General features: G+C 34.0%; 1 protein-coding gene across 1 annotated transcript; it reads left to right on the top strand.

The window, feature by feature from the left end:
- Positions 1–3,477: 3,477 nt before the first annotated feature.
- On the top strand, positions 3,478–5,651 carry LOC104902305 (hypothetical protein). Its single transcript, XM_048634532.2, has one exon. It carries the CDS (start codon positions 3,751–3,753, stop codon positions 5,407–5,409), a length of 1,659 nt encoding a protein of 552 aa, XP_048490489.1. The 5' UTR covers positions 3,478–3,750; the 3' UTR covers positions 5,410–5,651.
- Positions 5,652–18,185: the final 12,534 nt, after the last annotated feature.

Here is an 18,185-nt window from a genome sequence, read left to right as displayed (position 1 = left end):
CTCACTGGATTTGGCTTCAATGTGCCTAGATACAATAACATCTCGCAGCGGAATATTATATAGAGGCTTACACAAAAGAAAGGTTGCATAAGATTGGGGTCAGTGATGACCAAGAGTGTCTGCTCTGTGACAACAATCCAGAGACCCATACACAATTGCTTTTCCACTTGCCCTTATAGTGCTAGCTGAGTAGCTGTGTCATTCAGTTGTTCGAATGGCTGCAGATCAGAAGTCAGAGAAGGGAGTTGTTGCAATGTTGACCAGTTATTAGCAGGAAGAAGAGAAGCAATGAATTTTGAACTGGGATTTTAAACATAAAAGGCAGCTGTTGCTGGGCTGATCTACCACATTTAAAAAGCTAGAAATACTGTTCTCTGGGAGCAAAAGCTTCAGCGTCCTGAAGTAATGGCTAGAACTGTAAAATTTGGAATCAAAGCGATATTGGTGTTGTCAAATTTGCCCAAAAAATCGAAAGAAAGGATAGGAGGTGGTTTGAAGCTCTGTAATGTTTGCAATGATTATAAAGCCTAGGTGAGAAGCCCTTCCTCCAAGGTTCCCTCTCCTTCTCACCAGTATTCTAGTGGCATTAGTCTGTTTTTTACCGATTCTTTGTGATGCTTATGGTATGTACTGATCACTCATTATGTTCTAATGAATGTCTACTACTATGCCAAGAGAAGAAATGAGAAAAACAAGGGCCTTACTTCCAATGTAAATATGTAAAAAGGGTGCCAGGGAAGGTTGGAACAACAATGTGGATACTCGTTCTCATCATCCCCTCTCTAGAACCTGTGGTTTATATGCTTTCCTCACATGTGCCATGTCTGTGTGCTAGCCGCGAGAAGGGACTTCTTGCTTGAGAGAGGTGGTGAAGCGCAATTTGATGAAAAAAGATGGTGTGGCTAGCACATCTTGCTTGAGCGAGGTGGTGAAGTGCAACTTGATAAGAAAAGATGGTTTCTATCCCCCCGTTTTGCATGCCAATGCTCCTCACTCCCCTGGATTACCATTTACTTTTGTAGAGGGTGTTGCTAGTACCCATGTTCGAGCTCTTAGGACAGGAACACCATATTGTTGAATTTTACTATAGTGCTAATCAAAATTTCCATGCAAAATCTGAGCTGACGTTGGGACATTACATTGATAATCCTACTAGTGGGTGGGGGTGCGATTGTTTTCAGAGCCACGTTAAGAACCTAGCATATCATCTCCATATAAGAGATAGTCTAGTGAAGGAAGGGTCTGTTACTCTATCCAAAAAACAAATTTACTCTTGAGCATGTGTTGGGCACCAAAATTGTTGATTTTACCTTTGACAGTGCCAGTAGAAAGCATAGTGATGCAGATCTTCATGCATCAGGGCTTCTGTTCATGCAGATGTGGAGATAATGCTTCTCACTGCTAGCGGTGATTATATCCTAGGTCTAAACAAGGAAATATCAGAGGACAAGGACGTATCTCCATGGACAAGCATCCATTGTGTATAAGCACTCACACGGTCACACCAAGCATCCTGCCATTTTGGAACAACTCATACTTGCTCCTTGTAACACAATGCTTAAGAGACTCATACCAAAACCATTTTCCCAGTAGAGAAACATTTTAAGAAACGTTTTTCAAATTCAATATCGAAACATTCTACCCATCCTTGAGACTAAATAACTTTGCGCAAAACCTTTCAGACAACAAGAATCTCTGATAAAGAATAATTTGCTCATCCTAGCAACAACATCAAGTCAATCACCAAATCCATGAGTACTAAAAGAGGCATCTTTGAAGTCATCTTGCAGGTTTAGTTGCCTTTTCTACCAGTTTCCAGAAAATTGCTAAACTTCTAAACTATGGCACATGTCAAACAAATGTGCCCTCCATAAATTTTTTAAGTTCTTTGACATAGCTTCCTCTCTTTTCCAATGAAGCAAAATTAAGGTCTCTTTATGAAAGTTGAAACACTTAACTACAACATCAAAACCAGATAAATAATCTGCACATAAAATCATGACATATAAGAGAAGAAAAAATATATCCTCATAAGTCATACATCCCATAAAATTTCATACACAAGCCAACAAAATTGACATAATTACATTCAAAATCCTCTATTTTGTGTTATTCCATCAGTTAATTTTACACAGGCACTATATTTTTCTCATCACACCCATAAATCAATTCTCATAAGCTAACCAACTAAGCATAAAAGAACCAATCTTGATTTTTTCTCAAATCATGTTGCTCACTAAATATTACAAAATATTCTACAATCTTTGTCACTGTACATAACATGTATCATATATGTCCTCCAAAAAAAAAACAGACGAACAAATTGAAATTAACAGAAAGAGAGAGATACCTTCGAGGTGGTGGGTTGATCTTTCTTTTCTTATGCTCGGACTCCATTGCCTTTCCCTTTCTCTTCTCCTCAGCCTAAGTGACACAATTAGATTGGGTATAGCAAATTATCCCTTTAACTTATTGTTAGGTGTAAAGTTAAAACTAGTTATTTGTTTCGGGCTATGCTTGGAGAATTTTAATGAGGATTATGTTTTTTTAAATTTTTATGACGAGGGTTACGTTATGAGGGTTGTATATAGCTTTTTTCAAAATTACAAGAAGTTAATATTATGAACATATACATTGACACGAATCTAGCAATATATTATATAGTAACGGTTGGTTTTATCTAAAACTAAAAAAGGAATGGTCAAACATAGTAGGTAGATAAATAATACAGGTTTCAAAAGCTTTTTTTTGTCAATCCGTAGATGGTGCATACGTCCGTATAGTGAGTAAGGTGCGCACATGTATATGGTTAACAGACCAAATGTACATGAGTAACAAGTCAAATGTACATGAGTAACAAGTCAAATGTACATGAATAACAAGTCAAATGAACACTTGTAAATGGCTAACAAGCCAAATGAACATATGTACATCTTTGTTAGTATATGTTCATTGGTACTATTAGTCTTTATGTTCATAATCTATTGCTTGATGTTCATCGTGCGCATCTTTCTTACTATTCGAACGTATAGGGGTACTTATCGAACGAGCCGAGCCCGTATAGCACTGTGCACGACTTGAACTCGTTTAACTTTTCATGGGCTCGACTCGGCTCATGAGTTCGACGAGCTTGGGGGAGTCGAGCTCGTGATTAGTTTTTGCTACTCGAGCTCGTTTTCAGGCTCGGCTCGATTATGGGCTCTTAATATAATTTTTAATGTATAATAAATAATTTTTCAATATAAAATATTTTTTTAGTATAAAATAATAATCGAGCTGTTCACGAGCTTCTCGAGCCGAGCTTTGTTTAGCTCAACTAGTTTAAGTCTCGAGCCGAGCCCGAACTCGAGCAGAATCACAAAGAGCATAGCTTTAACCAAGCCGAGCCCAAACTGTTCACAAGCTTATCAGGCTCGTTATCACCCCTATGTGCATCTACTAATTTGCACTATTTAGCGTCATTTCCTTTCTTCTTAGCCTTTAGTCTCCTATTATATTTATAAAGAATGCTAACATGGTCATCAGGGATAAGGCTTCTAATTTCCAACTAGAGTGCTTTACGTTTGTAAAACAAAAAATAAAGCTGCAAATATATCAATTCGCAGAGTAAGGATGGATGGTACGCCATTGAATACCAACTAAAAGTAGAGGTATTTTCTTGTCTACTCTCCTTAGTTTTTTTGCTTCATGTGAAAAATTCTTGAAGAACACTTATTATTACAATAATTTTTGTTGCAAATTACTGCCATTATGTACTGTAATTTGTCAAAGAATCAAGCTTTACCCATGGCATTGAGGGTTTCTTCACAACCCAAAAACCCCAATTCACTTCACACTTCAAAGATGCAATTTTTCACAAATGGGGTTTATCCAAAACCCTCCTTAAACCCTAAATGTACTATTTTAGCTGTCCCTCTTTGTGGGTACTCTCATAGAGCTCAAAAAAGGGTTTATTCACTCAAACCCACAAAAAATTTATCTAGTTTTGCTAGATTTTGGGCTGAATTTGCTTTACCAAAGTCTCAATTAAGAGAAGTTAGGACATTCTCAAATATGCATGATGTTGCTGAGGGAAGTGGTGAGGATAGAAATAGAGTGAGAAAAACTCTGCCTTGGTTAGCTGATAGTAAAGCTGAGGTATCCAAGAGGAGGGAGAAAGTTGTGAAAGTGAATGCCGGTAGTAAATCGTCTTGGGAGGTTTCGGCGGAGAAGCTTCTCAAGAATAGCAGTAGTTCTTTACCTCAGGATGAGCGGAGGAGGAGGAGACCGGTTGAAGTGGCAGAAAACTGGCAGAAGCCGGTTTTTGAAAGGAATGATAATGTTGAGGAAGATGGTGATAGTGAAGTGAGTGATAATCCTAAATGGAATATGATTAAGACTAGGGCTGGTAGAATGGTGAATGATAGAGCGAGTTTCGAGAAGCCTGGTGTGCGAAGGTGGGATAGGCAAGAAAATTGGGGTAAGAAGACGTATAGAGAAGCTCATGAGTCGAGCCTGCCAAAGATGGTTGGTGAAGGGGTTTATGGGGTTGGACCAGTTTTGGCTGCCTTGACTGCTGGGAGAAGAGAATTCTATACACTATATGTTCAGGAAGGGTTAGAGTTGAGTAAGAATAATAAGAAAAGGAAGGATAAGAAGGGTTTTGAGAAGGTGTTGAAGATAGCAGATAAGATTGGTTTAAGCATAAGAGAGATTTCCAAGCATGATCTCAACATGATTGCCGATAACCGCCCACATCAAGGTCTTGTGCTAGACTCTTCTTCATTAGAGATGGTGAGTATCAAGGAGTTGGAACCTATTTCTGATGAACAAGACAAAGGTGTTCTTTGGGTAGCTCTGGATGAAGTGACTGATCCTCAGAATTTGGGAGCCATCATTAGATCTTCTTATTTTTTTGGAGCATCAGGGGTGGTATTATGTGCAAAGAATTCAGCTCCTTTGAGTGGTGTGGTGAGCAAAGCTAGTGCCGGCTCACTTGAATTGATGGAGATGAGATCTTGTAAGAATATGATGCAGTTTTTAACATCGTCTTCTGAAAATGGTTGGCGAGTTATTGGAGGCTCGGTTTCGTCTAGAGCTGTTCCCTTGCGTGAGGTTGTGCCTGGAGAACCCACTATACTTGTTTTGGGGAGTGAAGGAACAGGTTTGAGGCCTTTGGTCGAGAGGTCATGCACCCAACTAGTGAAAATACCAGGAAATATTCCTGTGGATCTATCTTTGACAAGAGCTGAGGATGAGGTGGAAGCAGAAGTGGAGGATCGATCCTCTAGTGAAGAGTTCCACTCCTTTATGGCTGTGGAGAGTTTGAATGTTAGTGTTGCAGCGGGTGTTCTTTTGCACCATTTGATTGGCAACAATTATACAAGTAGTGACCATCAAGTTGACATGGATGCAGACGCCCTTGATTAATACTGAGAAAACTTGGCATCCAACTGTAAGCCATATCAGCATTCATTTCTTGCCACATTTTGTTCTCTGATATTAGTTACTTAGCTTTTTGTTTAATTTTCCTTTTATGGTTATAAGAAACTTATTTTTATGCCTGTGCTCTAATAAGTTTTGTGGTTCTATCAAAATTAGTCTGACAATTGTACTATAACTCACCTGCAATTATATGATATACAAAAGTGATTACCATGCCTCTTAGAGAACCTTCATGTCCATATATCTCTTCTTTTTCTGGTCTCCATAAAAAAATAAAAGAAAGAGGGAAAGATAGTGAAACCGACAAGAAGCCTTTTGTGTCTATTTAGCACATCTGAGTTCTAATTTGTGTTCGTTTAACTTTATTATGATTCATCTGGCAAAGAAGAAACTGAGGCAACAGTAAATTATGTATCAATTTAATGCTACTACTTTCCTCTCCAAATTGTGCCTATAAAGCAAGAAAAACTGAAAAATACAAGGGAGTTAAATTTGGAACTTATTCCAGACAAGCACTTCTAACTAGGGCTTTACATATGCAATGGTTTACTTAGAATTGAATTGTTAAATTAAGCTAGAATACAACTTGCATTTGCTGTATAATGATTTAAGATCAACTAAGTGTCAAGCTTTACTACAAATTTAATTTCCATTACTTTGATTTGAATGCAACGAGAGGTTTATTGTATTTGGATTCCTGTTTGAGACGACAAAATACCCTAGCTGCAAGTGGAGCTTGGGATTCTTGTTTGAACTTGGCTTGATTACTGAGTGGGCTTTGATTAGAGCATACATAGGCAGGGCCTCCCCAAGGGCCAGGTTTTTATAAACAAATCCTCTTATTTCATGAAGAGAAGTTGGAGTTGGTAAATGGCAACTTCTTTAAAATAAAAATTTTGATGCTTAAGATGTTGCATGAACTAATTGTTTAATAATGTATCGTCGTCCTCACTTAATTAAGTGTAATTTGCACCAAGCGTCAAAATAAATTCCCATATTTGTTTTTAGCTTGAGGACTCTAAATATAGTAGGATACCCCTCAATGCGTGCGACTTGCGTCATTAAGCCAATAGCTAAGATGATACACAGAAGCACGGAAGATTAATCAAATGCTCTGAGGTGATCATTCAAATTTGAAGGACCTGGTAACGGCTTAATATGAGCTCAAGACAAGCGCACTCTCAAAGCATTTCGAAACTGCGTGGATCTCTTTAGAGTTTGGACTATTTCTTGGGACAGTCGTACTCGTTTGATCAATCAGAGCATTTCGAATCTGCATGGATCTCTTTAGAGTTTGGACTATTTCTTGGGACAGTCGTACTCGTTTGAGAAGCATAGGTTCACTGATGAAGGGGCGTTAACGTATGTCCTTGGCTGAAGTTTCAAAAGGCTATATAAACTGATTTGCTCTTGTTTTTTATAAAAGTTTGGATTTGTGCAATCAAGTTTAAAGCTTAACCACTCTCTCGAGATTGATTCATCTGCGAGCCTCCTTTCATGATATTACTCTAATATGGCTGGTTCCAAGCATATCCCGCTGTTTTAAGTTAGGTTTGATTGGCTGTCAGCAAAATCCAAGAATAATTGGCTAGAATGACATAAAATATCCTTGCTGAACCTGCAACTGTTTGAAGCAAGATTTTGATCATATATTAGGATTTGACTAAAAGTTCAAATGCAAGGTATAAATCTTCAAGAAAAGTGTTCGCTTGCATTTTTGCCTTTATACACAAGGGTTTAAGGTACTAAGCTATATTTCTTTTGTTTTGATTAGTTTATGCTTTTTTTGTCAGACTTGTATGCAGCTAGTAGAATTTGTGTGCTCTATCCAGAGGGACCTAAGGATGTTACTGAATGCAATTTGGTTAAGTATTCCCAGCCTGCGTTCCAAAGTCCCATCCTCACCTTGCTATTTGTTTCTCTGCTCTCTCTCACCATTGCTTGTGCTCTCGGAGACCCCCTTTTTATCCGTGGAAATCAATTGTATCTTCATCTTTTTCTTCAGAAAGAATTTTGCAAAGTATACACTGTGGATTCTTCTTCTTTCTTTTTTTTTCCAGAAAGATTGAATTGTGGGAATTGAATTAGGTTTTGGCTTCATTTGATCTTCTCTTGCTTTCTCTGTCTCTTAACTTCCGAGCAACAAATCAAAGGCCTGATACTTAGATTTCAAGATAGGTTTTACATGTGTTTGATCTTCTCCCGCTCCTGTCTTTGCTTCTGTTCCTATCGTTGCTTAGAGAATTGTGGATTTCATATTAAGCTTGAAGAATGGTGGATTTGAAATATGACTGACAATGCTGGTTTCATAAGCTTAAACTATGATCAGGTATAAACTCTCACTCTTCCATGGTGCTGTTTGTTTCAAAAGTTATTCCAGGAGTTTTTTGCTTGCTCTGATTTCTATGATTTTTGTATGTGAAGATAATCGCTGGGATTTATTATTGATAATCATAATGTATACCGCTTGATACTTTGATCAGATTTTTCTAATTTGTTCATCATATGCATCAGAATACTTTGACGTTGTTTCTGAACCTCCAGTTTTTCTGACTTTTTTTTCTGGTTTGTTAATTATTTGGATTTTAGAGCTGATTAATTTTTTATTGTTTCTGAATTGAACTAATTTCTGCAATTAGATATGCAGCTAATTTTTACAAGATGAGTTTGTAGTGTTTGGTAGAAGAAGATGGTATTAGTGCAAAAGATTTTTCTTGCTAATATAAAAGGAACATGCCTATGTTTAATTAGAGGCGATTCATTATGTAGAGGGTGTTGAACAAATACACAGTGCAGTCTTGATGTATGAGCTTTGCTGGTCTGTTGTGTTATTTGTTGCTGGTTCAGAATAAAGAAAAGTAAGATATAACTGTGTATGGTTAAATGACTGTATAAATTGAAAAGATGTTCATGGCTGAATCTGAATCTGAATCTGAATCTGTATCTCTCAAGAAAGGATGCATTGTCAAATGTGACATGATAAGATCTTTTTTCCTGTTTACGAATTTCTTATTAGTTGTATCATTATAATGCTTTTAGGTAATTGATTCTTGCAGAAATGCTTTTTTGGCGAGTGGGCTGGCTTGTGCAGGTTTGAATCCATCCTTTTGTTCTCGTTAGCTCAGATCCTTAGTTCTCCACAACAGTTCTAGTAGAGTTGAGCCAGGCTTGCTTCGAGATGCTATTTCATGAAAGGTAATTTCACTTGTTGGCCACTTTAGCATGAAAACTAGGTTTTCCATGTGTGGTTGATTGAAAAAACTCTACTTCTGTCTTTTTTTTAACTTGTTTTGACTTACAAGAAATACCACACAAAGCTCGCTGATTAGCTCGCACCATACTGCAGTGTAACTATCTTTGACACTCTAGACAGAGTTTATGGATCCTTTGAGTAGTAGGCTCAACCTTTTGCTTACATTGCCACTGTATGGCAAGCCCTTGGAAATTTTATACCTAATACTCGATTAGCCTTCCAGTTTCCACAATTTCTTGTATAAGCCTGGGAGTATGCTTTATGTAGCTTTAGGTACACCGAGGACCAGGCATGCTGCATGCGCCTCGTTTTCATGTGTCAGGCACACGCTTGGGAAAACTCAATTTTGATTTTTTTTTTTTTTTCCGGAGGGTGGCATGAGCAAATTTTATGTCTTCCGTTTCATTTTCATTTCCAACTAAGCAATCAAATAATTATTTGCTTTTTGGGGGGTTGGGTACTCACGAGTATATGATTTACGGACTATAAACTTTCAAGTCCAATCGGGATGTAAGCACTAGCAGACCCTTTTCTGTTTGATACTTCGACCCTCTGTACAGGAGTTTCTGTGTGAAGTCGCTGCCTAAAGTCAGGGTAAGTTTATTGTTGAACTGACATGCTTTTGTTTGCAAACCTTCATGGAATTAGACAAACTTCAATGAGGTAGTTCTCTAACCTAAATTCCCTTATATATGCTTTAGAGGAAATGTTCCAAAATGGAGTTAAGTGTCATGGTCCGAATGTTTCAAGGGTGCAAACCTGATGAGGTACAGGGCTTGTGAGCGCACAACGAGCGCAAACAAGAGTGAAGACTAGCGGGTGCGAGTTGGCAAATATGGGACTTTGCGAAAACGTTGAATTAGAGGTTGGGAAGCTTAAAACCAAGAGATGACTCAATGTCATTGTCCATATTGGTAGACAATTACACGCACACTAAAGCAAAGGGTGTGAATCTTATTTCAATAATCATCACCCCCACAAAGAGACTAAAACCATATCCCCCAATGAATACTTTCTTTTTAGGTGAGAACCCCCAATGAATACTGGTGAGAACCCCCAATGAATACTGAAATAGCAGGAATGTCATGATGAGCCTGAACTAGCACCGAGTCATGACTAAGGGTGAACACGCACGAATTATTCAACAAGCATGTCCTGAAGGGGCCTAGGGAAACACAAGGGTAAACGTAAAAAGCATACAAATGCGCATTCTAACAATGAAGAATTGAAGGAATCGAAGCTAAAGACGTAAGTAGCCTTTTCCATATAAGCTAGGTTTCTAAATCACAATCTTCGGATCAGGAAAGGGCACAAAAACAAGTGCTCTTTTGTGCGTTTCACCCCTAGTTTATGAGAAACGTTGTGCTTGAGCCGTAAATTATTCTTGGCTTTGATAGCCTTAAATTACTGCAATGTAAATGTAAAATTGTAAATCCTGTATATGCAGTAGGTCCATGAGAATTGAGATAGCTAGATAAGCACACACTTGGTTAGCAGAAAAGAGAGTCCATATGAGTTTGTGATGTACCATTATCTGCAGTTGTTTATGCATATGGAATATGGTCCCTCTTTGTTTCTGAACGTGTTTCATGTAGCTCATAACATGTCAGCTTCAATCTTCAAAGTCCCTTGGTTGGTTTTTTCCCCCCTTTTTTGCAGTCCCAGAAAGTAGTAATTTCGATATTATTAGGTTATATCTGGTTGAGAGGAAAATTATACTATTGGAAAACCAGTTTTCTCATTTTTCTTTGTTAGGCTTGAAAAGGGGAGAAAGGACTAAATTCATCATACACGCGGGTGAACATGTGCATGGTACAGGTACATTCAAGGCTATCGTTTGTTCATTTACTCATTATAAGCTCTCTCTTTTGTATATATCTTACTCACTTAGAGAATTTCGAATGAGCAATGAGGAAAAATATATCCTTGGATGTACAAAGTTAGTTGAAATTTCAAACTGATTTAACTATATTTAGTAAGATAGTTATCATTAACAACAAACTCAAAGTTTGCCTTTATATTAAAGGTATATGTAATATGCATTTCATGCCTTTTCACGTGCTTGGTTGGCACTTGCAATGCTATGATTGCCATTATTGGTTAATGGAAGACAAGCAGAATAAGCATTAGTGCATTTATAAGGTGCTACTCTTCTAAGTTTCAAATAATTGCATTGTTTTCCAACTAGCTGTTTTTTTTAGTTATCAGTTATGACGCCAATTTTGCTGTCTAATTAAAAGTTGAACTTTGACACTTTTGAACCCAACAACAAGACACAACAAGTATGTACCATTGGCTCATTAAGGAATGACTAATTGAATTTTGAGATCATATAAGGGTTTATATAGTACTTTTTTCTTTAAAAGTAAATCCTTTTTATAATTAAAAAGGCGAATCTGTTTGGATCAACAACTAAAAATAATCACTTACCAAAAAAACAATTAAAAATAATCGTTCTTTCCTCTTGTTAAAGAAATTACAAAGAAAATAAAGGTAAATAATAATAACGTCAACGATTAAACAATCTTTTAGGTGTGATATCACTTTTCTAAAAGTAAAATCAAAGTAATATTCTGATCCTAATCTTGAGCATGTGTTTATGGAGTTCATCTTCAAGATACAAAGAAGAAACAATGATGTTCACACTCATTGTACCATTTAAAGGGAAGTGGGAACGAGTGTATTATAAAATTTGCTTTGATGACAACTTGACTTTGAAATCTTTGATTCTCCAATCAACATGCAAAGAAAATTTGTTCATAACAAGAGAAGTCTCGTATATATAGAGAATTAGAGATGATAAAATATGTCATTTATGTAGTTACATCGACAGAATAATGATAACTGCAAAAACTGAAATACAACACTTCAAAACCCGAGCCATTGCTCAAGTGAAGTTTGTGCGCTCCACAGTGGCAACAAGCTTCTGTTCTTTGTTTCATTGAAATCTCAACTCGGAGCGAGCGCTCCTTCATTAAGCTTGCGTTTCTTTTCAACAAATCTATAAGCCATATCACCTTGACATAGCACGAATTAAACCAACATAGCATAAATTAAACCAACTAAATGTTCAAGATATCGAACATTTCCTCTCCTATAGCACCAAAACGTTTCCCCAACAATTGATCCCTAGTATCTTATCAAAAAGATGAACAATGATACAATTAAAGGTATAGATCTTTATTTGTTTGTTTTTTGATAATTAAAGTATAAATCTTTGTTAATCAGTGTATGTATAACAATTAAGGACGGGAGTAGTATTTAATATTTGCTTTTTTTTCCTATCATGATGAAGAAAAAGAACAATTGATATGAACACATGTGGACTTCACCGTTGACCACTAATTTCAATTTTGAACTCCTCAACTTTTTAAGGTTATAAGTTAAGATAAAACTTAGAAAGCTACCCAAAAAACCAACAATTATTTGAGTTAAGATAAGCATGCTTTGAAAGCAACTGCAGCATATAGTATCTATAAACAGATCAAAATATAAAAACAGCATATTAACATATGACAGCACATACCTTACCAATGACCAATTGTTCTTAGCAATTAGCATATTCCATTCCTCAGTTTCTTGAGAGAATGACTATAGACAGCTGGATCCTTCTAAGTATTATTTTTGTCCACTATTATCATTCACTTGAGTTTCTTTTCATGTAAATTTTCATGTGCTTTATCATGGGACCATTTTCGAACTTGTGTTGTTTTATTCTCAAAACTCATCAAAAGTGAATTTCGGGGTTTATAAGAGACCGCCTATTTTTAAATTAAAATTAGACAATAATAAGCCCAATATTAAAACGAAATTAGCTTAATCTCTATTATATAAGGTAACACAAGGGGGACACCAAAAAATAGAAAATGGAATAAAAGAAAAAAAATAAAGAGACAATTAACTGTTTCATTTGAACGAAAAAAGGTGGGAAAGTAGGACATTTAAAGTAAACATCAGTTTTTGAAGGAAACAAAATGTAAAGGCGATTTTTCTACCTAATTAATTTTATTTCCTACTTCACACATTATCGCACGCATTGCGTGCATGTAAGACCAGTAGTAACTAAGTTAATTTCTTTCGATGACTAGTCTAATACATTTAGTGACTAGGTCTACTTTTATATCAAAATTAGACCGTCTTTTTTAATAATTTTTGTTTCTGTTGCTGGACAACTGTTATATTTACCTCTCTATCTAGTACATGTGATTGTCCTTTGTTTCCTAATTATAGTTAATTTTATTTAAGTAGGAATTGTAAATCGAGAATGTCAAGAAAGGCTACTATTGAGATACTCTAGAATATATCCTTATTACTATATACTAAAAACAATAAAATTTAGGGCCTGTTCTCCCCAGCTTATTTTCAGTTCAGATCAGTTCAGTTCAGATCAGTTCAGTTCAGACCAGTTCAGTTCAGCTCTTGACAATACTTTTACTCTCACATATCACTATTCATTTCAGTTCAGTTCAATTCAGTTCAGATCAGTTCAGTTCAGCTGTTTTATACCGAAGAGAACATGCCCTTATTACCAAAACTGTCTTGGCCTAGTTGTTAAAATTGAGGTGTCCTAAACATGTCGTAGGTTCAAATTTTCCCTCCCCTTCTTTGTAATTTTTACTCCTCTATTTACTTCTTGATATATGGAGAAGCCAAATGGTGGGAGACGCCCGGTGGAGAGTTCAAACATCTATAAGTATAAGGAGAACCATTCAACCATAGTAGTACCAATGTTATACTTTAATACTTCCTCTGTTTCTAAATAAGTGCAACATTTCTTGTTTTCACATTTGCCAATGCATTATTTTAACCATTAATATTTTTAATTATCAATAAGTAAAAATTATAAAAAGTTGATATTAAAAAAATTCACATTTAGATGAATCTAACAAGATCCCGCATGACTATGTTTTTCCTAAAATGTAAATCACCAAAGTTAATTAAAGTCTAAACTGTGAATAGTAAACACTATGCAAATGTTGCACTTATTTAGAAACGGAGGAAGTATACTGTAACTACAATTATGTCCTTTGAATTTGTGGTTTAGTTGATTAGTTGGGTGACAACTACATAATATTAAGGGTTTGTTATCTTCGTCATAAAACAATTAAACTGAATTACACACTAAATTGAGTGCAACTTAACTGAACTGAATTGAACCGAATTAAATTATAATTAATAGTAATGATAATAATTTAGCTATCATTAATATAATATAATATAATATAATATAATATAATATAATATAATATAATATAATATAATATAATATAATATAATATAATATAATATATATAATATAATATAATATATATAATAATATAATATAATATAATATATAATATATAATATAATATAATATATATATATATATAATTAATATAATATAATATAATATAATATAATATAATATAATTAATAATATAATATAATATAATATAATATAATTATATAATATAATATAATATAATATAATATAATATAATATAATATAATATAATATAATATAATATAATATAATATAATATAATATAATATAATATAACATAACATAACATAATGTAATATAATATAATATAATAAACATTTATTGATGATAATAATAGTTTTCAATAATATAATATGTTAATATATAATAATAATTATAATAATAAAAATATTATTTACTTTAATTAATAATAAAATTTATAATAATAAGTTATTACTCCCTCCGTTTCCTAAAGATTTTTCCTTGTTACTGTTCCTACAGATACCAAGGGGGATCCACTTGTGTGGGTGTGGGGTGGGTAAGGTAGGAGAGAGAAAAGGGTTAAGATAAATAAACAAATAAAAAGGGGTTAAAGTAGGAGAGAAAAAGGGAGTAAAATTGAATTAATAATGTAATGGTGGACCATATGATAGGGATATGAGAGGGTAAAAAGGGAAAAAAATTCCAAATAAGGAATAAAGTAAAAGAGGGAAGATCTTTTGGAAACGCACCTAAACAGAAAGAGGGAAGATCTTTAGGAAACGGAGGGAGTAAATAGAATAATAATGAGTTATTAAATAGAATAATAAAGAGTATTAAATAATAATTTTAAGTTGTTAAATAATAATAAATTATCAGAGAAATAAATTAGGAACTGAATTGAAATAAACTGAACTGATGAATTGAATTAATTGCAACTAAACTGGAAATAAGATAGGGACAACATGTTCTATATATTGATTATGATTTGAGTTGTTAAGATTGGATTTGCTTAATTTTTTTTTTTGATTCATATGAGCCACGAAGGCGGTATAAAGTACAAATGAGGGGAGGGGGGGATTCGAACCTATGATCTATTGTTCACAGCACCTCAATCTTAACCACTAGGCCAAGACATCCTTGGTTGGATTTGCTTAATAATAGATAGGTTGAGTATATAGTATGACCATAAAGTGTCCTTATTAGTTGGGTGGACTTTCATTACGTTACATCACACTTTACGATCAGTTGGCAGTCTTCTAGTCTTCCTTGCTCAATTCGCCTAGGAAAGGATCATTTATATTCAAGCTACAAGTTTTGTATTGCTTGATTGACCACAAAGATATTTTAATATTCCAAGATAATGGTAATGGATATTCCTTTATAAATTTCCATTACCATTCAATACCATCTTCCTAAATCCTAAGCGGTAATAGATATTAATGAGATTTTAATAAGAAAATAGATATCTTGAAATGGAGTAGAATTATCACAGGTAATGACATTGGATTTTCCGAACAAATATACACTATAATATATAATCATTTCCACTATTTGTGACTTTTTATCAAACGGGGTTTAAGGTAGTATAGTTTCCCTTATGAATTGTGATAAGTTTCCTAATACTCATTTTGTCCCATAATATAATGTTTGTTTCTTTTTTACATGGTCTCCAAGACGTAACTTTGACCTTTAATATCTTCAATTATGAATAAATAAAAAATATAAAAATTTGATATTATGAAACTACACATTGAGACGAATCTAACAAGATCCCACATGAATATGTTTTTTTATATATACATATGAGAATATTCCGTCAAAAATTTTAAAGTTTGACACACCAAAAATGAAGTAGGCACTAAACTTTGACCTTTAATATCTTCAATTATGAATAAATAAAAAATATAAAAATTTGATATTATGAAACTACACATTGAGACGAATCTAACAATATCCCACATGAATATGTTTTTTTTATATATACAAATGAAAATATTCCGTCAAAAATTTTAAAGTTTGACACACCAAAAATGAAGTAGACACTATATTATAAAACGGAGGGAGTAGTAGTATTATGGGCTATGGCCTTGCATGTTGTACCCAAAAAAATAAAATAAAGCATGGAGTAAAATGAACTAGTAGTGCAGAAAGGTGACAAACGTATGCTGGAAGCAACCGCATTAAGGAATATGAGAATTATTCAATTATTAATTCGAGGAAAAACATTGAGGATGATTGATGGCAAGAATATGTTTTAACTAAAAATTAGGGATGAAGGTCAAGATTCGAATCACATAGCAGCATCTTCTCCCCAAACAGCTATGTTTGCCTATCAATAGCTCAAATGGAACTAAAAGTAACTAGGTTCTATTCACTTCTAAGTTTTCAATTAATGTACGCCCCGTTCTTTTGAACTTAAAAAAATAAAGTTGAACTCTCGACTGAAATATAGAGAGAAAATAAACTAAATTGAAAATAAGTCCAAAATATCTGAATTAAATTATCGAGCTTTTATTATGAATTTTGTCTTATCTCTTTGTTAACAATAATAATCATTATAATTACAATATTTTGCAATTCGTCTTTGAATAACTAGAGATATATAACACGTTTTCGTTACTAATAACAATGAAAGATATAAATGTTATCAATTGATTGATTCATTATCATCACCGGAGTAAAATTTTTTTGTTAAATTATTTATCATAAGAGATAATTAAATAATAATTATTTTTTAAAGGACGAATTTTAATAACTATTACTTCATTTAAATTTTGAGGGGTACGTTAGGGGTAATATATATGTTATTACTCGTCAATTTTTTTGTCTAATAAGGTCAAATAAGTTCAATCAGGTCCAATAAGGTCTAATAAGTTTCAATCAGGTCCAACAAGGTCGAATAAGTTTCAATCAGGGCCAATAAGGTCTAATAAGTATCAATCAGGTCAATAAGTTTCAATCAGGTCCAATAAGTTCCAATCAGGTTCAATCAGGTCCAATAAGTTGAATCAGGTCCAATCAGGTTTAACAAGTTCCAATCAGTTCAGTTCAGTTCAGGTTCAACAAGTTCTGTTCAAATAAGTACAGAGCCAATAAGTTGAAGAGTACGCACCTAAGTTAGATTGTAGTAAACGACTCTTAAAATACTACAGCGTTATAAGTATGCTACTCCCTCCGTCCCAAAATATAGTTCCCATTTCTATTTTGGGAGTCAAATTTTAAAAACTTTGACCAAATATTCATACTAATGTATACAAAAAAACATATTCATGAGGGGTATTGTTAGATTCGTCTCAATGTATAAATTCGTAATATCATTTTTTTATATTTTTTATTAATAAGAAATAGAAGATATTATAGGTCAAAGGTACGTCTTGGAGACTGTGCAAAATGAAATGAGAACTATATTTTGGGACGGAGGGAGTATATCATAAAATATGAACATAAACATTAGATCTACCCTTTGTGAGAAGGCGACAACCGCGACATAATATTTTTCTTCTTACCTTTTGGTGCTAAAATAAATCAAGATTTAATTGATAAAATAGATCTATAATACTAAGGATAAGAAAAAAAAGTAGCGTTTGATTTTCAATAAACTATATAAGTAACTTTTTTTTAAAAATATTTTAGATAAGATGAAGAATCCTTGGAAGTGGAGGGAAATTAGGGATCCTATTTTGCAAGAGGTAAGAGTAGAACCCTTGTAACAGACGCACAAGGTGGAAAGGGGACCTTCAAGTAACTAGGCCAACCTTGCCTTTTTTTTTATCATTCCCACTCTCCTGTAATGTACGTTTTTGAATTTATATATCTTTCATATATTGAAAAAATTACAAAGATTGAATATTAATAAAGTACTAATTGATCAGACGTATCAAACAAGACCCCATATAACTATATATTTTCTTGTAAATTAAGAAAAAATTGAGAAAATTCTTTTTAGATATGAATATTGTCGACTCTCATCAATCCCATATCTAGGGTGTTTGTGTGGATATTTGCTGCTGCGTATAAATACCCAATTTTCAGTCTGCAGAAGTTTTCTTATGGGTTGGTATGCCCTTCTTAGTTCTTACCCCCATAAGTCATGAGAGCTGAACCTGTTTGGGCCAGTAAATTTTCGAATAATAAAAAAAGAGTACTTCCTCCGTTTCATAATAAGTGAAACAATTCTCTCTTTTATATGAGAGTTTTTTTTAAGAGAAGTGTTTCACTTATTATGGAACAGATGAAGTATAAGACTATCAGAGTATAAGACTATACGATCTTACATGAAAT

The sequence above is a fragment of the Beta vulgaris genome, chromosome 8 (assembly GCF_026745355.1).
Source record: "Beta vulgaris subsp. vulgaris cultivar EL10 chromosome 8, EL10.2, whole genome shotgun sequence".
Lineage (NCBI taxonomy): Eukaryota > Viridiplantae > Streptophyta > Magnoliopsida > Caryophyllales > Amaranthaceae > Beta > Beta vulgaris.
This window is presented reverse-complemented; position numbering and strand designations above follow the sequence as displayed.

Coding starts and splice junctions, on each gene's coding strand:
- LOC104902305 (XM_048634532.2), top strand. CDS start 3,751: ATGTACTGTAATTTGTCAAAGAATCAAGCTTTACCCATGGCATTGAGG.